Genomic DNA, 25348 nt, shown 5'->3' with positions numbered 1-25348 from the left:
TCAGCCCTCCAGATATTTTGAGACTGCAATTCCCATCATCCCTGACCACTGGTCCTGCTAGCTAAGGATCATGGGAGTTGTAGGCCAAAAAACATCTGGAGGGCTGAGGTTGAGGAAGCCTGGTCTCAGTGACTACTGAGTGACTACTAGTAGCCCTCCAGGGTTTCAGGGTGGGGACATTCCCAGAGCTATCTAGTGATGCCAAGTGTACAACATTGAACCTTCTGTATGCAGTGCAGATTCTCCACCACTGAGCTCTGGAGCTTTGTAAGGTTCTTTTCTTGTCTTCTATGCTCCAAATATTTAACGGTGTACAAAATGCATACATTTGTCATGGTTTCCTTGCTTGTTTGCGTTAATGCTTACATTGCATACTGTAAGTTTGCCTCTGTTACTGCCCATTTAGCTCAGGGCATGTGCTTCAGTTAAGTGCAGGACAAAATCTAGCCCTGAACTCTGTGACTGGCAAACAGTACCTGTGTTTGCATACCTGCTGGTTTGCATTATGAGGACAATCTTCAGTGAGCCTTAGGTGTATGTATTCCCTCCTCTCCTGCCAGCAAGGCCACCAGGAGGAGATCAGAACCTTCCTCTTCTATTTTAGGTACACCACAGTTTAGCATCACATCCAAACCTTAATCTGTGGTTAGTTTTTATTCTATTTTATTGAAGGAAGCTAACTTAATGTTCAGGTTGGCGTGCCACAACAATCTGTGGTTAAAATAAATTTGAAATGAATATATTCTCATAGCTGTGCCGGAGGGGGGGAGTGTACAACCCTCACTCTGGCTGCAGCATAGTTGGTTTTTGTTTTTTTCAAAAACCTAAACCATAGTTTAGTGTCAAGTGCAAACAGCCTGTTTAAAAAAAAAATATCTGTGTTGGGTCATTTCAGATATTAGCCTAGTCTTCTGCGCTTGCTTGCTTCCGTAGAGCAATAACTTCTGCCTCCTGTACATCAAGTTGTATCTCCAACCCTAACTGTGGCTCAGGCACCCAGCTATAGTAGATGGCCTCCACAATACACCCCAGGCCTAGATTCAGGCTTGAAATCTGTTATGGTTGCTATGGCTACATCTCAGCCTGATAACATAACAGCTCATGTATGACACAAGTGCTCCATGCTTAGTACTGGAGGCAAGTAAGCCCAATTTGTGGAAGTCTTTTCAGATTTAAAAATCAAAAGTGTTTTGGGAGATTGTGCAAATCAATATTTGGCCTTGGGTATGAAGTATCTGAAGTATTGCTTGGTTGGCCAGGAAGCTGTTTCTTCAACAGAGTTTCTACAAAAGGCAGGATATAGGTGCAATAAATAAGGGGTGCTGAACATTAGGTCTGGGGACCAAATATGGTCTTCCATACCTCTCTGAGACCCTTGGGACTCCCCATGTCACACCCTTTGACCATACTGATCCCCCCTCTGTCTTAGATAGCTGTGCATTTATGAATTCTTACATCTCTTTACCAGATTTATTCAATAAATCCAAAGCAGACACCTGAATTACAGTAGTTTAAAACATGTGAGACCTTACGGGATGTACATGCAGGGTGGCGGCCTTAAACCAGTTTGTGATGTAAAACCTACATTGCTCAGAATGTGCTCTTGAATTACAAATACCTCTCTTGGTTTTCTGTTCTGTATTAACAGTGGTCACACACAGGGCACAAGAAAGACTCAGGCGGGGTTTAAGCTTTGTCTATGAAAATGCACTTAGTGTTGACAAGTGCCCTTATGGTTGGGTGGGATGTGAGTTCATTTGATCTTAGTTCAAGGGGAGACATCAGAGAAACACATTTGTGGGTGTGTAAGGGATAAAAGATCAGCCTTTCCCTACAAAGCATCCCTTTCTAGCAGAAGTATAAATGGGTTAGTTGGCTCAGTTCTGCCACAAGATGTAGCTGTGCTCTCTAATAGTGCCAATAAAGTCAAAAGGTTTTTAGGGAATATGGGAGAATGTGATCAATGCAAAGGACATGGAAGGGGTGCATTCCCTTTAGGGTTTTACAATATATTGCTTGAACTAAAAATAACCCATAATTGTATAGGTTGCTTAGTATGAACTTAAATCTGCTGTAATTGCTTTTTACTGATGTGATTTTGATTTATTATACCCATTAGAGACACTTTCCTGTTCCCTTGTTTCATGTTTTTGCAAATTAGGCGCTGAAAGTAAGAGTCACCGGCAGTTCAAATTTTGGCTGAGAGCAGTTTTGGCAAAAGCCCCACTTTTGGAGTGTCCAGATGATTTCATAATTTATGTAGGCAGACAGTGAAGCTATGTTTTTCAAGGTCCCCTTTAACCTATCCTGGCTACTGATATGATTGTCCTTTGTAATACTTAATCTATAATTTCTTACGGAGCAGTTCTTCAAGTGCTCCTTCAGAATGATCCAGGAGGGGAGACACTTAGCAATTCTTCCTTTAAGAAATTGTCCCTTAAAAAAAAATGCAATGCCAATGTTGCACGTGTATGGGAATTACAGTATCTTGGCCTAGATGTCTTACAGGCTGTATCCCAAAGCAGAACATTCCTTAACCATCCTGAGTGCCAGAGATGTTTTCATACTGTCTAAAAGCCAACAGCCCTACTTTGAAGTGGGCATTGCCATCCAAAGCTGTTGTATTAGCAAAGTTGTTATGTGCTCATTATGATCCATTTTGGAACAGCTCCAATTTCTGGACTGTCTTCAAAGGAAGCCTGATATAGATCTATTTGCAATATTTGATCTATGCAAATATCAAAGGATTTATTCCAAGCTGCAGTCTCCTTGTCCTCAAGGTGATTGTTGATGATAATAATAATAATAATAATAATAATCAACCCATTTGACCGGGTTGCCTCTGGGTGGCTTCTAACAAAATATTAAAAGCTTCCCTGTACAGGGCTGCTTTCAGATTTCTTCTAAAAGTCAGATAGATGTTTATTTCCTTCACTTCTGATGGGAGGGCGTTCTGCAGGTTGGGCAGAACTACCGAGAAGGCCCTCTGCACAGTTCCCTGTAACCTCACAATGAGAGAACCACCAGAAGGCCATCGGAGCTGATCTTTAATGTCCGGGCTGAATGCTGTGGGTGGAGACGCTCCTTCTGGTATACAGGGCCAAAGCCGTATTGAGAGTCAATGTAGATCTTATAGATCTGGTGTTATGTGGTCCTGGTAGCTACTCTTAGTCATCAGTCTGGCAACCGCATTCTGGTTTTGTAGAGAGAGATTTGCTAATTGTATTATTGAGCTAAATCTGATCCTATAGTTTGCATTGCCTGCATTGTATGAATTCTGACTGTATGGCTTAGCCCCCCCCCCCAATATTCCTGGGTGCTTTCCATTGCCTCTGTGCATTTCAGTGCCACTGTGTCAAAGTGTAATGAAAACATTCGACAGCTAGACAGGATAGCCTTGCCAGAGAGCACAAGGTCTGAAGTCTGCATCAGGAGATGCTCAAGGTCTACACCAGGAGATGACGCATATATCAGGCACAAGAGGCAAGATAGTCAGGGACTCAAGGCCCCCCCCCCCAAGGCTGCTTGAGGATGTTACTGGGGTAGCATGAGTCAGCGTGTGTTTACAAGAAGAACCGGACACAGGAAGATCCATATATGTACTTGTAATTTATGACCCCATTGCGTGTGCATTTATTTACAGAGGAGGGGGGGAAGGAGCCCAAGAAGTGTATAAGAATGTTTGCAAATTTGTGTTTCTTTACTCTTGTCGTGAATATGGATCACCAAGAGTCTCTCTAATTAGAGATTAAACTCTTTCTCTGAATGGAACTCAACCCCCGGTGTCATTATTGACTGTCTTTGTCCCTGCCTGGGCGCAACTTAAGAACCCTTAGTAGCTAATAAGGCTACAGTTTCAGAGTCATTTTCAAAGGTAGCCAGCCCCATGTAGAGTGCATTGCAGTAGTCCAAGTGAGAGATAACAGGAGCATGTACCATTCTGGTGAGGCAGTACACAAACAGACAGGGTCTCAGTAAAATAAAAAAATTCCTTCAGTAGCACCTTAAAGACCAACTAAGTTTTTATTTTGGTATGAGACAGGGTCTCAGCCTGCGTACCAGATGGAGCTAGTAGACAGCTGCCCAGGACATAGAATTGACATGCGCCTCCATGGACATCTATGAGTAAAAAATGACTCCCAGCTGCACACCTCAACCTTTAGGGCACATTTACCCCATTCAGGAGCAGGGAATCCCCCATACCTGCCCGTTAATCAAACGGGTGAAATGAATGTAGCTGAAAAAGGTACACCCAACAGGAAAACCAGTTTCTTGTAGTAAGCAAGATGGTGCATCTGCTCTGCCAAAAGAAGTATGGCACTCGTTTCAAAGTGGAAGAGTTGCCTTCCTGGGAAGAATGAATCATCAGTTGCCATTACACACTTTTTAATAGGGCGTCACCTTATTAACTCTCATTCTGTCCATTGCAGTACAGTCATACCTCGCTTTAAGTCCACTGCGGTTTGAGTACTTTCGGTTTGAGTACTCCGCGGACCCAGAAGTGTTTATTTTCAGGTTCCGTGGCACGCGCATGTGCAGAAGCGATCTGCGCAGCACGCATATGTGCAGAAGTACTCTATTGGCGCTTCGCACATGCGCGCTATCACCGCTCCATTTAAGTACTTTTGGGGTAGCGGGTGGCTCCCCGGAACCAATTGTATACTTAAACCAAGGTACCACTGTATTCAGAGCTGATTCTGAACTGACTGTGTTTGGTTCAGGTAATAATGACAAATAGAGCTGGTTGGTATCAGCATGTTGCTGACATTGGACGATCTAGCTTGCAGACAATCTCGCCCAGCGGTGTCATATCAAGATTTCAAAAAGGGGGGAAAAAATCTTCTGAAATTTTAAATGCTAACAAATTCAGGGGCTTGAACAACAGTACACTGCATGAGGTGCATGAAGTATAACTCTGAATTGGCTAGCACACGTGACATGAGAGCGATGTGTGTAGAGGGGTGAAGTCTGAGAGAAATGCAATGCAAATAAAGAGACTGACGATTACATGGAAGCACAAGTGTCTTTTGTTTTCAACATTTCACCTCTCACCTCATTCCTCCATATACCATCCTTACCATGTAGATTACAATGTATGCGTCTGATGAAGTGGACTGTGGCCCACAAAACCTTATGCCATAACAAATTTGTTAGATTCTAAGCTTCCACTAGAGCAGGCATGTCAAACCTGCGGCCCTCCAGATGTTTTGGACTACAATTCCCATCTTCCCCAACCACTGGTCCTGCTAGCTAGGGATCATGGGAGTTGTAGGCCAAAACATCTGGAGGGCCGCAGGTTTGACATGCCTGCACTAGAGTCTTCATTTTTGCTGCAACAAACAAACATGGTCATCGACCTGGATAAAAATATGTAATAGTATTAGGAACAGAACATCCTGCTAGATTTAAAAAAACACGTATTGTATTTTTTGGAACTTCCAGCCTTGCTTTTTTTCTCCAGCTGGCCAGAACATGAATCACAGTAACAGTTGAGAGTCCAGAAAGGACAGACTAGAAAGGGAGTGTAGGATTGAGGGGAACACAGAGCCCTGGTCTAGTTCTCTGTGAAAAAGATAGAACTGTGACATTGGTGGCTGGGAGACAGTCAGCCAACAAATTTCCCATTTGTCTTTCATTGGTTTAGAACAGATATGTCCCATCTTTCAGCTTAGCAATGCCTGAGGTGGCCAAGTAGAAAAGTTCCATAAAATAAATAAATTACAAAGGCATTGCAAAATTATAATTTAAAGCAAAGTAATTCTCTGCTGAAACTCAAACAGTTAAAACACTACCTGTTGCTATTTAAATGTTTATCACACCTCTGCCCCCAGAGTAAGAAAGCATGGAGCAGGCTACATTTCCAAAAGGCACTTAATTGGGCTCATTTGCATGTAACACGAAGCCAAACTGTGGCTTAGTATGAACACAAGGGCTCTCAGAAAGAGCTTGCACCCTTTTTGGACTTCTCTGAGCTCTTTAGCTCAAGACAGTAGTGAAGTTAAGATTCGGCGAGTTGTCTGAATTCTGGATTGTGGTTAACCTCCTTAAGCATGAACCTGCAGTCACAGGGCGGACCTTGACTACAGATCATGGTTAAGAAAAGAGACGTTAACTATCTTGGGTTTGGATGACACAATAAGCAAAACCATGGCCTAGCTGCCATGCCATGTTGAGCTAAAAAGTCTGGGGAGCGGCAAAAGCAGATGTGAGTCGCTCTCCGCAACCAGCATATTTGTGCAGTCCTGGTAAGCCATTGCTTATGTCATGCAATCTAGGTCACTGTCGTCAAGCAGTCTTCTCAGCAACATGGGAAGCACTTTCCTTGAAGTGTGTAACCCTGTCTTTCCATAATGTAATAGCTCACACCGGCAGTGATTATTCTAGGTTGTCCACTATTGATCCCCCTTACTGGTGGTGTGATGTTGCATTTTTAGTATTATCCTGGAGAGGGCTGCTGGCTGCTGGCATTTCCAACCCAGAGTGGCTTGTTAGACTAATGTGTCCTATAAGGAACTGGAAGTCTTGGATTCAAGGTCTCTGTCCCTAACACAGTACAGTACAACAAAGGTCGGGAACCTGTTGTTCTCTGAGTTGTTAGGTCTATGCAAGAGTCTAACTGGGTAAGCAAAATACCGAAAAACTTCAATAGAGGTTTAGGGCCAGATTTTTAAAGATAATGCAGAAGGCTCTTGTTTTGAAAAATGATTTTTTTCATCATTTCTTTCCAGTCTATTTAAGGTTGTATTGCATTGCAAAAACAGTGAACTCCCATGTCAACACCTCTGTAGAAATGCTGTAGTCTTTAATTGGCTGTCAAAATTGGGATGTCCTGGAAATTGAGAGCATGCTGAGAGAAACAGTCTTTAGTAGGTAATAACTCTAGTTATGTGTTCCTCAAGTTTGGTCAGCACTACTTTTGTACTCTTTCAACCCCAATCTTTCATTTGCAATTTTTATTAGTGAGACTGATGCTAATCTTTATTTGTCATTCATAAACATATTTCTGTACGCACACACACAATTAGGGAAGTAGAATGTTTTTGTAAGAATGAGTTATATAGGTAGATAAAGGGTAGATCATAATTCTATGGGAATAATACGTACATTTTAGAAAACATTGGCATTGGAAATAATGCAGTTGTAGTGCATCTTAAATGTCAAACTTACCAATTCCATTTTAGAATAGAACAAATATTATATCAATGAGAACTCATGAAATACTGTGTTTTGAAATAGATTTCATTAACGTTCCCCACTGATAATTTATTCCTCCCTTTATGCTTCTACTCTCATACTTATAATGGATGGGGTATTTGCATATAAATAGATTTCAGTATTTGCCGAAGCAAAGACCTAATATGTTCCTTTTTTTCTATGGACATTGTTAAATAAGTGGAGATATTGCCATGATCAGCAGTTATGAATTGTAACAATTTTCTTGGTCAAAATTCTTTAGAGTGCATCAACAGTCTTTGACATTTTTGAGTGGTATAAAGGGTTTAGATCTCAATTAAAATAATAGAACCATGAAAACATCTCTTTCAGTTCCTGTAGAGATGCTTTTGATATCACTCTTAGTTTTTTAAAAAATAACTAAAACTTAATATAAGCTATTGAAAATGCTGATTGTGACCCTCAGGGAATCTGTTCTTAATTAGTTTTTTGTTCTTTTCCCTCCTGTGCTGCATGCCTTCTAAAAAGCATGCTAAGATTTTCAGAATATAATACTGTGAACATATTATTTAATTAAATAAACTTTTGTAGTATGAGAGCTGAGCTCCAGTCAGGGCTTTCCTGACTCCATTGTTTCACAGACCACTGTGCCCCCTGGAGGAAACACTCTACAGGAGAGTAACTTTTTGAAAATGTGTGGGATAAGGCACATAAAAGGTAAAGGGCCCCTGGATGGTTAAGTTCAGTCAAAGGCAACAATGGGGTTGTGACGCTCATCTCACTTTCAGGCTGAGGGAGCTGGCATTTGTCCAGAGACAGCTTTCTGGGTCATGTGACCAGCATGACTAAACTGCTTCTGGTGCAATGGGATATCATGACGGAAACCAGAGCACATGGAAATGCCATTTACCTTCCCCCCCGCAGCAGTACCTATTTGTCTACTTGCACTGGCATGCTTTTGAACTGCTAGGTTGGCAGGAGCTGGGACAGAGCAATGGGAGCTCATCCTATCGTGGGGATTCGAACTGCTGATTGGCAAGCCCAAGAAGCTCAGTGGTTTAGACCACAGTGCCACCCGTGTCCCTGTGTGTGGGGTATGATGTAGATTTCAGCAGCTTGAGAAGGCAATTGGGAGAAATCAGGCACCCCTTTTGCTGAACTGGGAAGTGTTCTGCATGTTCTGCCTAGTGGAACAGATCTTCAGTTCCCTCAGCCCCCACTTTAATATGTTGGCAGGCTCATTTTTTCCCCTTAGCATCCCAGCTTGAACTCAAATCAAGCTGCAGAGGAAAAATGTTCCTTTGCAGGTGTGTTTTGAATCCATCCCGAGCCTGCAGTGGAACTTGTCTTAAGTTCAAGCTGGACTGCAAAGGAAAAGTGTTCCTTTGTATGGGTTAAATGTAAACTGTGCAAAGGAACTCAGTGGTGTCTTTAAGCTCCATTTCAGCAAGGGTCAACTGCCCTTTGCAGTTTCCAATCCCAGTAAAGCATGAAGTCATTGCCAATCAGCTGATTAAGAGTTACTTCAAGCCCCACTTTGGGCATGAATCACCCACAACTCTGGAGTGTAGCTTGTATTTGGAGCATAGCTGCCAAGTTATCCCTTTTTTTAAAGGGATTTTCCCTTATGCTGAATAGGCTTCCTCGCGAGAAAAGGGAAAACTTGGCAGCTATGATTTGGAGCCAATTTTAAAATGTGGTTAAGCCAAGCCTTGCCTGCCCAGGAAGAACTTCGAATGCAGTTTAAGGTTCCCAGTTGTTTCTTGACAACTCTGTCATTATCTGCCTGATATCTGATGATGTGTATATGTGAGGCAGACGGCCATGGCTTGAGGAAACTGTTTCCTTGGTCAGATTGGGACCCCTGTCAGGCCTGATAAATCCACACACTGGAGGCTCCTATTGAACGCTTTGAGCATCTTTTCTTTTCAACTGCCATCAACATTCTGTAAGTCTAGAAAATTTTGCCAGGCAATTTTGAGTGTGTTTTTTTAAATTAAAAAATGTGTTCTCCCTTCCACTTTCAAACTTCTGTGTACCTCGAAAGTCCCCTGAATATCTAAAATCCTTTCATTTATAGCCAAACTAACCAATGCAGGCAAATATGAACCAGCACATGCCTGGTTTGGCCCTTAACGACTTAGGTTTCAGTATTAGAGGAAATAATTTAGAACTGGTGGATTTATAACGAGATCATAGTGTTATAACAATAATTCAACTCAGAGTAGACCCTAAACCATTTAAGTTCAGTATAGGAGGAAATATTAGAACTGATGAATTTATAATGAGAACATAGCATTATAACAATAATCCAACTCAAAGCAGACCCTAGTAATGGACTTAGGTTTATTATTTTCAGTGGGGCTGCTCTGAGTAGGAATTAGCTGAATACCACACAATAGAACATGGCAATCTTCCACAATGTTATTTTGCAAGTTTTTCCTATTGATTGTCGTGAGATTTCGTAGCAATAAATACATGCAGATTAGCTGCTTTTTGCCTGTTTTCAGTGTGCTTACCCTTCTGCATTCCTGTAGGAGGGTCTTAGAGTGCTTTTAAAACAGGGTGCTTTAAAAAGGCTGTGAGTAGTAGTAGTAGTAGGGGATGTTATCCTTTTTGGGAATTGCTCTATTTTTGCATAATAAGCGTATGTTTCAATCTTGCACCTCTGGGGGGAACCAAAACAACAGAGAACTTCCTTACTGATATACAGGGCTCATTATCTTTCTGCTAATAATAGATGATGATAGAGCAGATAAATAAATTGGCATACTTTCAAATATAAATGGTAAATCATTTTCTATCTGGGAGAAGAATGATTACCTAACTGGTGTATATAAATGTATGCTTCCTTCTCTCTAACCAGCAGGGGTCACTCAGTGTAAAGTGAACGATTAGCTTCCAGCTTCTAAGGGAAGCTGTAAATATTGCTAGCCTGTGGAAGCCATGTGAAGAAAACTCTTTGAAGGTATATGGTAAAAACAATAAAAAAAATCTCATGGCATCTTAGAGCTAGCAAATCTTATTATTACATAAGCTTTTATGGGCTAGGGGCTATCTGATGGATGAAGCCTAATCCTCAGTTGCAGATGTATGCACATGGTTTCAAGGAAGGCGCATGTGGAATCGGATGCATTGGTTCTTGATCAGAGAGTAATTCAATACAAGAAGTTCAGATAGTAACAATTCAGTTAGAGCTGTAATATATGCAAAATAACGAAAGTCTTTGTTCATTTCACAATCGGAAATTGTGCTTGAATCCAAAGAGACTTTAGCTGCAATAGAAAGCAACGAGCCCCCATCTGTAATTTCCCCTTCCAGTTGTGTCTCCCCCCCCTCCACCGCATGATATTCATGAGGGTTCACCTTATACATATTTTGGTAAGTGTATGGTGGGAGCAGGGAAGTTCTACTGTGTAAGTGAACTTCTGCTCATGGTTCTTTCAACAAAAACCATTACAATGAGAATTCAGGATTGTATATGGTTTCTGAATTGTCTGGGTTTTCTCTTCTTAAGTCAATAGTAGAAATTATAGGCAAATGAAGTTTTAAAGACAGAACAGGGAGTTTATCGAGTATATTAGCACCAATACATCTTTTTATGAGTTTGCTCAATCCAGGAAAAGTAACAGCCCAAACCAATGCATCTTTAATCAGAAGGAAGTTCCGTTTTGTGCTACTGGTCTTAGCCCCTTGTAAAAGCAATGAAGAGTCTTGTAGTACCTTAAAAGACAAGCACATTTATTATGTTAGATCCCCTTTTGTAGGTATGTTTAGAATTGCTGCCTTACTTCAAACCTTTTGAACCAATGACAGAAGTTAGTCATTGTTAACTCAAGTACGTTAATTTTAGTGGCATTTTTGTATGAATATTTTTCTCTAGTGTTCTAGATCAGCCAGGAAAGAAATGAACTAGAGTATATTCTCACAGAATTAGGAGACAGTGAGCAAATCTGGATTTATCATTATGCTAAATTCATTGCTCATTAGCAGCCTATCTTCTCATTAATAGCAAGCATTCCAATTCAAAGTGTTGGTGTTGACCTTTAAAGCCCTAAACGGCCTCGGTCCGGTATACCTGAAGGAGCGTCTCCACCCCCATCGTTCTGCCCGGACACTGAGGTCCATCTCCGGGGGCCTTCTGGCGGTTCCCTCACTACGAGAAGCCAAGTTACAGGGAACCAGGCAGAGGGCCTTCTCGGTAGTGGCTCCCACCCTGTGGAATGCCCTCCCACTAGAGGTCAAAGAGAACAACAACTACCAGACCTTTAGAAGGCATCTCAAGGCAGCCCTGTTTAGGGAAGCTTTTAATGTTTGATGGATCTCTGTATTTTAATGTTTGATGGATTTCTGTGTTTTAGAATTTCTGTTTTGTTGGAAGCCGCCCAGAGTGGCTGGGGGAACCCGGCCAGATGGGCGGGGTATAAATAATAAATTATTATTATTATTATTATTACAGAAATTTCAGACTGCACAAAGAAGTATATATTTCATTAAAAAGAGGTGCAATCCTTTCATTCCTAAGTACACTAAAAATAGGAATATCATCACACTATGCTGTAGTGTAATAATTATCTGGGATTGTCTTTCTTTGAAGTGTGTGTCTCATTTCAGTCTTGGAACAGAAAACTGGAGGTTTTCAAGTTCAGGATTGCTAGTGAATTTCCATGTAAAACTGCCCTTGCTATTGTGCAAAGTGTACTAATCTATCTCTCAGATTCTGTGTTGAGTTTTTAAGGCAGTACTGAAGTAACATTCTGGTAAAAGAAAAAATACGGCTATAAATATTATTGAGAAACAATGATTACAAAATACTTTTTATCATTTCTAAAAACAGTACTGCCCTATGTATAGCATTGTTGAAAGTTATCTGAAAATATGAGTGTAGAACTGGAGCAATCATTTACTTTTCAACACCACTAGATGTCCATATTTAATAAGGTTTGCATTTTGAGTGCATTGTTAAGGAAAGGCATGTTCAGCTTTATGCTAAGTAATCCTGATTTCAGGTGTAGGAGCAATCATACATTGGGTACATAAGAGTATTAATAGGGTGCAAAGGGCCTGAGATGGTGAATAGTAAGAAGTCTGATAAGAATTAACCAAATGTTCAAGGTGCAATAAAACGCTTTTTTTTATCTTAGAAGAAATAATTGTAGAGATGTTTACATTTGAGATATTATTTCCTACTTTACTGTAAACTCATAGAGCTATTACCACAGTAAGGAGTTCTGTGTATTTTGCGGCTTCCCATTCTCAATGAAGAAAATACTTGCTTCTTACATGGACTATTCCCACTGCTTCAATGAATGAAGAGTGGGTGATGAAATCAGGGAGGGATTTCTCACTTATTTCAAGGTTGGCAAGCAGTAAATCCTTCTGTTTAGTTCTAATTTGTACCTCTGGTTTGCTGCTAGACTGAACTGTGTAACTCTCAACCAAGACCTCCTACAGCTTGGAGTCTCCATTACTTGTGATTCACTCAAGGCCATCACAGAATATTTTCCTCTTCTCACAGCAGGCGTTCACTACTAGGCACCTCTATTGTAGTTTTCTCTGTTTTCCAAATTGGAGACAGGATACAGAAGAACCAGGAGTGCAGAGAAATATGTATACTGTACATATCTTTGGATTACACTGTTTTATCCCAGATGGCTCAAAGTAGTATCTCTCTAGCAAGGAAGTGCAACAGTTTTGTGTATTTTTAGAGGTTGCCTGACTACTATTTAACTTCATAAACTATAATTCTGGTTGTCAAATGTGCACAGTCTACATGACTTCCATTCAGTTGTTGGTGGGACCACTTCATTCATTCTGATATCAAGATGTGTGCCATCACATATAGAAATTTAAATATGCAAGCATGGGGATTAGGATTTTATTTTAAACAAGATCTAGAAATGTCAAGATTTTAAACCTGTAGTTTGCATAATGAAATATTGGAGATTACATAGCTTTTGGGGCACACATTGTCCTCTCCAACCTATTATACATGAATATTAGGGTGCAAATAGGTACACACTATTGCAGTGCCGAACCCACTGTAGAAGCACTCTCTGCATTTGTGATGCATGTATGCTGTTCCTACCTGAATTGGGCTCGTTCTGAACTTGTCTTCATGTATGAAGAAGTTGGTTTGCACACAACCAGAAAGTCGCTTCTCCTGTCCCTTCATGAGAGCAAATTTCAAAGTGGTTTATAAAAAAATGGAGAGACTACTTCAGCAAATAAAGCACCAAACAGCACAGCATGTTCTTTGAAAATAAAGCAGAAAACAAAGTGGCGAGCTTGTCTAAATTCGGTGGGAATGGTTGAGGCATCAGGAAGAGGCAACCAGAACTCACTCTATATAGTGTAGTTGTATATCTTGCTGCAGAAGTGAAGGCAGGGGAGAGAAAGTTGGCCCTGCAGTGCCTCCCACCACCACTCGCCCCCTCCCAGGCATAGATGCCAACTCCTAGGGGCTGAGGTCCCTTTGGCCCCTCCATTTAAATACTGGAGGGGCCGCTCCCCCAAATTAATGGGCATTGCCTTTTGTGCGTGCACCGTGTCTTGTGATCAGTGATCAGGTGAAGCTTACTTGCCCCCTCTCCCCAGCATTTTATTCAAGTTGTCACCCCTGCTCTCAGGTACACCTGTAGCCATCCTTATACATAGTGTCAGTAAGAGCTAGGTAGTATAGAGATGAAGACAGGAGTGCCTGGCGTGCTCTGGTCCATGGGGTGACGAAGAGTCAGACATGACTAAACGACTGAACAACAGTATAGAGATAAGAAACCTTTGCATGGCAGCATAGCATTAGAATGTCAGATACAGGTTTATATTTATGTTAATGTTTGCCATTAGAAAAGTCTGTTTTAGTTGACTGTAACTTCTGACAAATTAATTGCATGGGCTGCTATTTTCCATGCCTGGGGTTTGCCTCAGGCTGTTTTTTTTTTAAAGCATCCACAACTGAAAGCATTCTTTAGTGATTATACATTTGGAGTATGTTAAAAATGTGATGTAATATTTTCCAGTCTGTTCTTTGGGTCAACCGGGGGGGCGGGGGAATAAATCCATGAAGTTAAAAAATCTCTACAAAAAAACAAACAAAACATTTTGCACATGATCAGGTAGATGTTCCATTATAAGTCTGTATGTCCAAAAGAGGGTACAGTGAATTTGCCCTTAGCACGTTTTCTCATATGCCAAGATTCCAGTATAATATAGGTGCAGAAATAGGAAACTCAGAGATTATGCCAGGCATCCCCAAACTGCGGCCCTCCAGATGTTTTGGCCTACAACTCCCATGACCCCTAGCTAACAGGACCCAGTGGTCGGGGAAGATGGGAATTGTAGTCCAAAACATCTGGAGGGCCGAAGTTTGGGGATGCCTGGATTATGCTCTTATTGCTTTCCTGTTTAATGAGAAATCTACCAAGACAAACTCAGCTAATCAGGAGTGAGAATTGATGAAAAAGAAGCTAGACCAAGAAAGGGTGAAGTGTTGGAGATACTCGTTGAAACAAAGGCCTCTCTTCAAGAACCTCAGATGTGATGTAGGTGTGTGATGTTCACCCATCTTTGTCAGCCTCCATCTCTGTTGCTGCCATTTGGCCCAGCAATGGCAAGTTGAGTTGTTGAAAGACTGAGTCTTCAAGAGCTGCCTCACCACTTGGTGGTGGTGATGGATGGTGTGGGGTGGGGATAGCACACAGACAGATCATAAAAGGCCACTAGAGAGCCAGCTTGGGGGTATTGATCAGAAAGGTAAAGCATCTCCCTGGCTGGTTAGAGGGGAGAAGGAAGGAGACCAAGGAGAGGTGTTGCAATAGCCGTCTCCCTCTGGGACTGGAGTGGTTCCAACATAATGAACTTCTGCCTTGTTTGCTCATGAAGAAGCTGAAGGACCAAGAGAGGAAGAGGAGCCACATCCTATCTTTTGGTCTGTATCCAAGAGAGGGGATGGGAGCCAGGTGCCTTCCCTCCAACCCAACCCTCCAACTAGGGGAAACCTGGAAAGGTAGTTACTATAGACATGCTATTAATAAAAAAGCACAATATTTCAAAGTCTTTGAGTTCAGCTGAGTCTGGGAAGTTGCAACAATTTCAGTGTGCAATGTCCCGTTTATAACTGTGAGGTGGAAAGGTAACCACAAGATGATTCTCTTAAACCAAATGCAGGACTCTTTTGTGTATAACTTCCTCTGCTTGACACAAATTGTTGATGGAAACATTACTTGCACTGGGGGAAAGGCAGGATATAAATGAAACAAATAAAGTAAACAAAACAGTACAAATTATTCTTTATTAGCTTGACCAGATCTGCAACAATATATGTGCATTGCCTGTTTCCGGGTGCTGTTGTCACTGCTGCGCTGAAACAAAGCCCACGCAAGCCATGTGTTCAGCTCGATTGCTCCTAGGGAAAGCAGCTGCCAAAGGTGTCTGCTATCTGGAAGTCATGGTTTCACATACAATTAATTTTTAAAAAGCCCCCCAAACACACAATCCCTCCGTTCTACTTAGTCCACAAATATTTCCTGCCCTCTCAGTTTTCTTGAGAATCCTAGATTAAGCACTGAAATCTTTCACCACTTTTGATTTATCATAATCATAGCTATCTGCATCAAATATGTGTTCTGGTGTCTAGTGGTGGAAGAATATCTGTAGCTCTGCCCATTTCAGTTGTGCATTCTAGAAGCCTAAAAGAAAATTTGCATCCAATATTGTGTGGCAGGTTTCTGGTGTCTGACACTAAGTGACCGTGAATCAAAATAATTAATGGTTGCTCAGGATGTCTTCAGTATGACTGACAAACTTCAGTAGCAAATTAGAATCTTAGTAGCCATTTTAGTCCCTCAGGGCAGCATAGGGGAAAAATCAAGAAAAATTGTACTTTTTATTAGCTTAACTGATCTGTACAAGCCACTGGACTCACGCAAATCCCTTATCCATGTAAGCTACCCATGCATGTCCCGTCATGTTTTGAGTGCACTTACTAAATGTCCTGGACTGTGTTATATTAGCATGCTAGCCACACTCATGTAAGCCATAGATCACTGACATGCGAAACTAATGTGTGAATGGGCTAACATGTATGGTAAGTACCCTTAAATATCACAGGGCATAAGTGGAAAATATACACAAGGGTCTCCATCCTGTAGAAATCAGGTTTTTCAAAATAACTGATAATACTGCTTTTTGAAAAAGAGCAAAATATACTTTTTTCAGTTAAACCAAGCTCTTTAGTTGTTCATGCTTCAGAATTATATTTAGGTTTGAGTACCTTAATTTTCTTTTAACACAGGGAAAGGGATTTGCATACATTCAGAGGGGGAGAGTGAAGTGGAAATGGTGCAGAAGACATTAAAATTTTGTCCTTCATCTTTAATGTAGCATCATCGTTTCCTCCACCCCCACTATCATTCATATTTAGTGTAAGGGCTACCTGGAGATTACCTGCAGAATATCACTTCCACAAGGCCAGCACTGCTCTCTACATAAAATGTCTCCAAGCGTTCTTTTATGGAGTTAACCTAGAGTGACTTAGAGCCAAACATGATTTCAGAGCAGCTCTGCAGCAAGCGCTTCTTTCTTGAATACTCAGCATGTTAGATCCTACCTTCCTTTCACAGATTGTCGTGAATACTCCACCGAGTCCTATTAACCTAAATGTTTTACTTATCCAGCATTTATGGAGTAGTGTTCTAGAAAGCAAGCTTTTAACTCCACTTTGTTGATTTTGCCTCCTAAATTAATGACACAAATAGTCTCACAAATGCTCTTCATCCTCTTGGAGAGTTGTTTTTTATTGCCTTGCAAGACTTTTGGGATGCATAAGGTTCTTATTTACATATAAGGTTAATATTTTACCGATATTTATGAATAGCCCTTCATTGTTGGTGATAAACTATAGAAAATGTTTAACCAGTGGTGCTTATCAGTATCTACTAAGGATATTTGCTATTTGGAAGCGACAGCTAAATAAACATTCGGGGCACAATATAGAGTGAACTTCTGTTCCACAAACCCCACAGAATGTTCTGCACATGAGTTTTTCCATAGAATCTAGTTAGCTACAATGAAAAAATGTTGGTCTGGTGGGTCTTTGGACTGATTCAGCAGACTTGTTCTTATGATTTTATGAATGGGCGTTCACAAAACCATGGTATTAGTTGCATTAGTCCCATTATTTTTAGTGTGGATTGAATTTTGAGCAAAGATTTCCATGGGTTTGGAAAATACACAGGCAGTAAATACTGAAAACCTATTGGAATTCCTTCTACTTATCTTCCATAATATTCAGCATTTGAGCTCTACAGGCTGGAAAAAAGAACTGTTCCATATTCAGCTTACATTTTAAACTGCCTGAAGCAAAAACAAAACTGAGGAAAGTAAATGTACTCCTGGCAGGCCAGCAGCCAATTTCGTCCTACAGCTTTTTCTCCTTGTTTTTTCAAGAAATTGTGTGTGTGTGTGTGTGAGAGAGAGAGAGAGAGAGAGAGAGAGAGAGAGAGGTATACAGTACATCAGGCATCCCCAAACTGCGGCCCTCCATATGTTTTGGCCTACAACTCCCATGATCCCTAGCTAACAGGACCAGTAGTCAGGGAAGATGGGAATTGTAGTCCAAAACATCTGGAGGACCAAAGTTTGGGAATGCCTGCAGTACATAGTTTTCAAATAACTTGAATATTTTGCTTTCATTTATTTTTGTGGGTGAATGCATGCACCTGTCTTTCTCTCCCTATCCACGAAGAGTTCAAAACATCCCGCAGTAGCAGCATACACAGATGGGGATGTGCATATGACACGAGAGATGATCTCATCCTACTGCAGCTAAAACAAAGAAGTGTATTGTGGCATGACTATGTCTTTTAAAATGGTGCAAGCCTCTGCTGCACCTGATGAAGTAGACCTTCCTCAGCTTGGTGCCCACCAGATATTGTTGGACTCCCAAGTCCTACCAGCTCAAGCCCGTATGACTAATGCTCTTGGGAGTGGTTGGCCAACAACTTTTGGAGGACACCGGGTTGGGGAAGACTTATACGGCGAGTATATCCCAAACTCTATATTTTAACTGGAAATGTTGGGGGTCGTCTTATACACCCAGTCGTCTTATACGCCGGAATATACCGTACTATGTCATAATAAATTGGTTGCAAACCTCTTAATTATCTCTTTGCCTCAGAATGGCAGGTGTGTAAATCAGAATTTTCTCAGGAAAATAACTGGAAGAAGCAATCAGGAAAAGCTATGCCCATATTTCTCTTTATTTTGCAGGAGGGGGGGGGGAAGTCTAAATATACAGTCATACCTCAACAACTGAACATTTCGACTTCCGAAGGTTTCAACTTCCGAAGTTGACAACCCCCGGAAGTTTTTTCTCTGCATGCAGCGCTTCGACATCCGAAAACCTCGACTTACAAAGACGGCCGCAGAACGGATCGTCTTCGTAAGTCGAGGTACCACTGTAAATGTGTGTGTCTCATTCAGAGCTGATGAGAAGCACATATATTTTGTATTCAGGTTCTGGCATGCCGCATGGGAACTGGTCTTCTGTCTTGAGCTGAACACTTGAAATGTGGAGATACTGCCATTTACTGTAATGATGTTAGAATTGCACCTGGAAGCAGGTGCAATTGTTGGACACAGCTTTTAATTTAAATTGCATTTATATAGTGTCACAAATGACTTCATGAAAAGGCTTGTGTATTTTTGTTACACTTTTTTGCATGTCCGTCATGTTGAAGCCTTTATGCACACATGTGTACATCGTTTTCCAAGCCCTAGGGCTTGTGTATGACCCTAATCTGAAAGGTCATTTATATCAAAATGAGTTGAAGGCAGAGAGCAAGAGGATAATTGCAACACAGACACACTACAAACACTCCTCTTGACTGCCTCATTGCTCCCTTGTTACTTCAGAGTAGAATACCATGTGACTACATTACTCAAGAGCCACTTGACACTTGCTGTGGAATAAATAAGGTCACTTTAACATCACCTTGTAAACGTCCATTATTGTTAACTGGTTCTTATATATCACAAGAATAGCTTCATGTGTGTGGCGCACGTACATCCCTCACCACACACACACACACCAGACCAATGACACTTGTGCAGATTAAAATTAGCTAATTTTATGGAGCACAATCTTGCTACTTTTATCCAAGAATGATTGACGTGTAAAGGAAAAACATAGGACCCAGTGAGATGACTTTAACTGCAACGGGAGATTGCTCTCATCTACTTTCATGCAGTATATTATCCTCAGCACACCAGCCGTAGTGTCACCCCCTCACCCCAGCCGTCATTATGTGGTCTCTTCCTTTCTCTTCTAGCTTCAGCTTCCTTCCCCATGACTTCTCACTCTGCCTCCTTAAAATGAACCAGATTAACCATGCATAGTACACCAGAACGTCCCAAGACCCATCTCACTGTATGCGCTACCCCTCCGGCCTTAACAGTGAATGGCAAAGCCCTGCGATGTCACTGCTGTCAGGATTCTTCTGGATCTGATAACCTTCCTCTCCATTCAGTGCATATCTCTTGCAACTGATGAGGTCAGCCCTTGACTATGGAAGCTCACACTACAATAAATTAATCTCCCAGGTGCCAAAAGTCTCTTTCTTTTCTTCTGTTCCTTAAAAAAAATAATCCAAATGGAAACAGCTTGTTATTCGTTGTTATTGGCCTTTATTGGCATAAGTGGAAACACCTAACAGCTTAGCGCAGCACCTTTTGTTTTCATAGTTACAGATTCGTTCTATGCCCTTTACACCTTCGATTCCGGACTCAGTTTTAAACATCCACTTTTTATAAGCTCATAACAGGAGCCAGCAGTAAAGTGGGTAGCAACTGAATGATACAGGACCCACAAATCTGCCTTCTACCGCAAAGAAAATGTGTGTTTGATTTTTAAAGCTCCATTTTGTGATGCAATCATTTTCCAGCCTTCCTTGACTGTACTGAAAATGTTCCCACCGAGGGGCCAGCAGCATAGATTTTCACTTTAAATTACCCATTGCTCTTGTTCTGTGCTGCATTTGCCCTGTAGCATTGGTTGACATTTCATAGAGAGTGAACCCGCATAGGGCCAGAAAGTATATAATTATAAGAATCACCTTCTCTTGATTTTCCCATTACGTAGCAATCACAACAGAGGCAGGCTTTTCGTAGGTGCTTGCTGTGGAATGAAAAAGTTTTATTCTTTGTTGACCTGTGATTAAAATGTGGCATTTTGGTAAATAAAGAGTAGATAGCTTTTGCATAATTCAGTTTTCAACTAGTGCTAAAAGAAGCTGGTAATGCAAGTCTTTGACCTGTATCACATAAGCAGCAGGATAGGTATAATGGAAACTATGTCCTAGGATGGTGTTACAAAATGAATGTTTCCAGTGTTAAATGTACAGAAGAAGATTCTTCTTAAGGAATGTAACAAGATAATGGGCATCAGATTGCCTTGTACATGAATGTTTGTTTTATCCTATACCATCTAAATGATTTATATTATAAAAACATTACAGCACAAGGCAGGGTTTCTTGTCTTCCTCACCTGTCCCTTTTAATTTAAACCCACACATCACATTTTAACCCATCTTGGTTGTGGTATAGGATGCCCAAGAATTGTGATTTTTGTGTTTGTCCTGGCTGTGGGTTAAACGCAAACAGGAAGTTTTGTGGAGGGAACCTCCATGATGTACTTTAGCTAGGAAATGGACCGTGTTACAGCTGGAGCCTGAAATGAGATGGCTTAAGAAGTAGGGTGACAGCTCACCCACAAAGAATTCTACCTATGAGAACTATCACATTCTGCAAGAGTTTCCTGCCTTTGTAATGGGTTCAGAATTGGGATTCCCAGGAAGGAAAACTTCCTGGCAGTTGCACACAATGAACACCCTTGTTGCCAAGACAAAGTCTCAGTATGAACGGGAAGATTTATAGGGAACAGAGAACTAGCCTCTGTAGACCAGGGATGGAGAACTTTCCCCCTCCAGATGTTGTTAGCATCCAACTCCCATCTCCCATCAGCCCCAACCACCAAAGCCAACAGTCAGAGATGATGGGAATCGCAGTTAAGCTGCATCTGGAGTGCCATAGGTCCCCATCCCCGATGTACTGTAGACACAGTCACTTCAGAGCCTTTCTTGTTCAGACAACACTCTGCTCTGCTTCTCCAGCTGCTTACCACAAAGGGCAAAACAGCATGTGGATCTATGGGATCCTGGTTATAGCTGCAGCAGCCGCTGATATCCCTTCCATGAATGAAAGAACCATGCAAAGCCACCAACAAATAGAGGGCAAAGTGTAGAAGGATGGGGAATATTTCTGTTCAAGGTTAGCTTGGCACAATAGCCAGGACTGAAACAAGACACTTTGCTGATTTTGTAAATAAACCTAAAGTGGAGATACTTGAGGAATTTGATCTTTATGGATTCTGATGCAAATTAACCCCATCTGATCTCTTGGACTAATGTGCAGATTGGAACATGATGTTTGAGTTTTCAGACCCCAAAAGTGTAAAATGCACATTTGGAGATAAAATACATTTCAATATGTGTGCCTTTGAGTGAAGCATTTGTGTGGGTTTTTTTTTTAAAAAAATGAGATCGATATGGAAATGGAACAGATTTATGAGTGAATTCATATGAAAGTCATATGAACCAGAGAGAGACTGATTTGTCTTATCCTTAACATAAAGTACTTTGCTGAGATTTTGTTGCCTTACCCAAATGATGAGTTTTGAGGCTAAACTACTATGAGTTCCTTGTAGGAAAGGTGGAATATACATTTAATAAGTACAAGTTGGTGAGGCACAATTTCCTGAAGTCACAGCACGTTTTTTGTCATTGTTAACTGTCAACACATTATGCACTTTGCTGCATTATTTGAGCCCCATCATATAGTTTTGAAAAATGAAAAAGCTACTTGCTCAGAAATGTACCTTTTCTTCTTTTTTAGCAAGATATTTTTTTACAAACACCTCATAAAAGAGCAATTTATTCTTATCCCACAAGTACTACTTGACCTGGGTAGAGAGTTTTTTCTAGCAGTGCCTAAGAATTTCCTGAAGGCACGTGATGTTGTTGCATTGTTAAACCCAAACATGTCTCAGACTGGCCATGCCCTGGGTAGGAGACTTCTAGGATCCAATGTGTAATTTGTTTGGAGCTTCCCCAGAGGAAGTGTCAGATACGTAACAAGCAAATAAATACATATCATTCTGCAAAGAAATAATTTGGGACACTAGTAATATTTTCATTCACCAAACATTGGAGATATTATGTTAATAACATGATAGATTGTGGTAATGATGCAATTTATTTTATTGGTACATTTTTATGGCTCTCTGAGATTCTGATGGCAATCTCTCACTTTTCTGTCCTGACCTGTGGTTTTGACAGTGAAGCTGCCTTCAGTGCAAATGCAAACAAGCCTCTACCAAAAAACACACACACGCACATTAAAAATAATTAATCTCATTCTCTTTCCCTCGATTCCCATTTTAGGACCAGGGTCATACAGCCCAGAAACAAGCAGCTTAAGGTTGAAGTCACCTACCTATGTTGCGGTATGTGTTTCCCAGGTGGAACGTTTTAAAGAAGCAAAAGATGTCACTCCTGGACCCGGGACGTACGAGGTATGTTAATTGGGCCTTCGCCAGTGATCTTTTATCAGAAACATGTCGGTACATAACAACCTGCTATGATGCTGTTGTAGTTGAGACATTTAAACAGTGGGAAAGCAAAAGATTGGTGCTTTCAGTTGACAATAAGACAGGGAAATGCAAACATGACTTTGGTTCCTGGCTGCAGCATATGTAGGGGGGCAGAATTCGATTTGATCGAACTGCCATAACTGTTTTGTGATTGACATAAATGGGACAACAGTTCATATGACTTAATCTGGTTTTGTGCAAGTTTTGAACAGGTAATCCATTTTATGGATTTATAGAATTCTCTGCACAAAGAAACTAGCTTGGCAAATTCCGCTTTTGTATGATGTCAGGTTCTTTTCTAGAAGGCCCAAACTCTTCTAGAGTTGAACTGTGATGACTGAAGTGTCATCTTCTGAGCCCTGCAGTTGTATGGTTTTTGCTTTGAGTGTGTTTGGTTTGATGGCTGTTGGCATTGCTGTATTGTATATGGCAGGCCTGGGGAACCTGGGGTCCTCCAGATATTGTTAGACCACAACTCCCAGCCATCCTGGCCAGTGGTCAGGAAGATGGGACTTGTAGTTCAACAACCTCGGGTTCAAAAGCCACGGGTTTCCAATTCAAGGTATATAGTATCATTTTGAACAAAAAGCAGGATAGACATCTAAGTAATAAATAATGGTTTTATTTAAAATTAAGGCAGACGTAGCAGCCCTTGCACCAGGGAGGGAACTGTGTAGCCAAATTCATAAGAAAATGCAGAAAATCTTGAGTTTTGAGGTGGTGAACTGAAATCTCACTGCCCCGTGACTTGACAAACAATTCATACAACCTAAAGCACATGTGCAAATTGCAAGGTGTTGGCTTTTCTACATCACCTGCTGCTTGTCATTTGAATCAGCACACATATGCATTAGCCGGCTGCACTTGGAGTGGCTTTTTATTGGGGCTTGACGTACTTAGATTGCTCTTTTATATAAAAATTCTGCCCTTTTCAAAAATCTGCAAATATAAGAATATAATGAAATGTCCCCGAGGGTTCGTTTTTGTTTAAGTTCATGAATTTCACCTGCATAAGTGAAACACATACATATGAAGCAGGTTGTTCTTGCCCAGTGCTCTCTTCGCTGACTAGCAGCAGCTTTCCTGGTTCTCAGCCAGGGAAAGATCATCCCCAGCCCTGTTGTCTAATATCCTTTAATTGGAGACACACAAAACTAAATCGGGCACCTTCTGTATGCAAAGCTCATGATATATCACCTGAGTGGTGTCTCCTCCCTGTTGAGGATCAGTGATCAATTAAGACCTCCTCCATCAGCTCAGGCAAGGGAGGATGTTGGGCCATGGAGTGGGCAGCACAAGATCCCTGTTCTGTCTCTCTGGCTCAACGCCAGGTAGACTCCCTCACACAAATCCCTAAACATATCTATGAGTGAGAGCAAACTGACCCTTCCTTGGCGCTGCACCACTGCTCGCTTGGGCAGCACATATACTAAAATTGGAATGATGCAGGGATTAGCATGGTTCCTTGGTGCTGCACCAAGAGCCCAGGCAGACTCAACTAGGCTATGTTTGGCCCACATAGCTCACCTGTGAACCAGAGATATTTTACTGTGATGGGTGCATTACCTGAAACCTGGGCAGGTGAGTTAAGTGAACCAACCTTAACACAGTTGAGTCTGCTCGGGTACTTGGTGCCTCCTAGAAGCGAGGAAGATCTCTAGAGCACAGATATTTTCATAGGGATTATGAAATTTTGTTATTTTTTTTCTATTTCACAACTGTATCTTAAGCTCACTTCATATCTAAAGAGCACATTATCAGGACTGTCATCCAAAAAGAGTGTGCAACAAGGCTAAGGAATCCTCTTCTCTGAGAAACCAAACTCCATTAATCATCTCAAAACACAAAAGGTCCTTTAGTGGCTGTAGAAAAAATGAGGAAAACAGGGCATGCACAGAAATGCTTTCTTTCTTTCTTTCTTTCTTTCTTTCTTTCTTTCTTTCTTTCTTTCTTTCTTTCTTTCTTTCTTTCTTTCTTTCTTTCTTTTTTGTGCCCTGGTTCAGGTCTGTATGCTGTACTATGTAAAACATATTTCTAGAATGGGAACAAAGGTGCCTTTTAGACTAAGCACTTAACAAAATTGTATTGTACAATCTATTGTACACTGTGCTTCTGGATTGCTCTCTCCCTGTCAAGTCTACAGGGCTAGATTGCAGATGATCTCTTGGAGGTAGGTCAAGACTGTCATGTTCCAGCGGGGTTTGGGAAGATAACACTGATTGGCTCTTTTTTTTTCTGACTGTGAATGCAGGCTAGCAGAAGTTTTTCTCTATATAGCTTTCTGTTTCAATTATATTTTGCATGCTTTCATCATTACAGCCCACACCAGGCCAACTAGCAGGTTAACAATTCATTTTTAGAAGGCAGCAAAAAGTGTATTTATGCATTTTGTTGTTCAGCAAATGTTTTTGGGTTTTTTTAAATTGTAATGGTTTTCGATTTTGAGATTTTATTGTTGCTACTGTGAGC

General features: G+C 41.1%; 1 protein-coding gene across 1 annotated transcript in view; it reads left to right on the top strand.

Annotated features, from left to right (window-relative positions):
* The window catches only part of STPG2 (sperm tail PG-rich repeat containing 2), a 217468-nt gene that overhangs the window by 104285 nt on the left and 87835 nt on the right, over positions 1 to 25348 (top strand). The window contains exon 12 of the mRNA XM_060278456.1: positions 22671 to 22801. Coding sequence (XP_060134439.1) covers positions 22671 to 22801 — 131 coding nt within the window. The remainder of the gene's footprint in view (positions 1 to 22670; positions 22802 to 25348) is intronic.

This window comes from Zootoca vivipara, chromosome 9 (assembly GCF_963506605.1).
Source record: "Zootoca vivipara chromosome 9, rZooViv1.1, whole genome shotgun sequence".
NCBI classification, from domain to species: Eukaryota; Metazoa; Chordata; class Lepidosauria; order Squamata; family Lacertidae; genus Zootoca; species Zootoca vivipara.
Note: the sequence above shows the minus strand (reverse complement) of the source record. Positions and strands in the feature narration are given on the sequence as shown.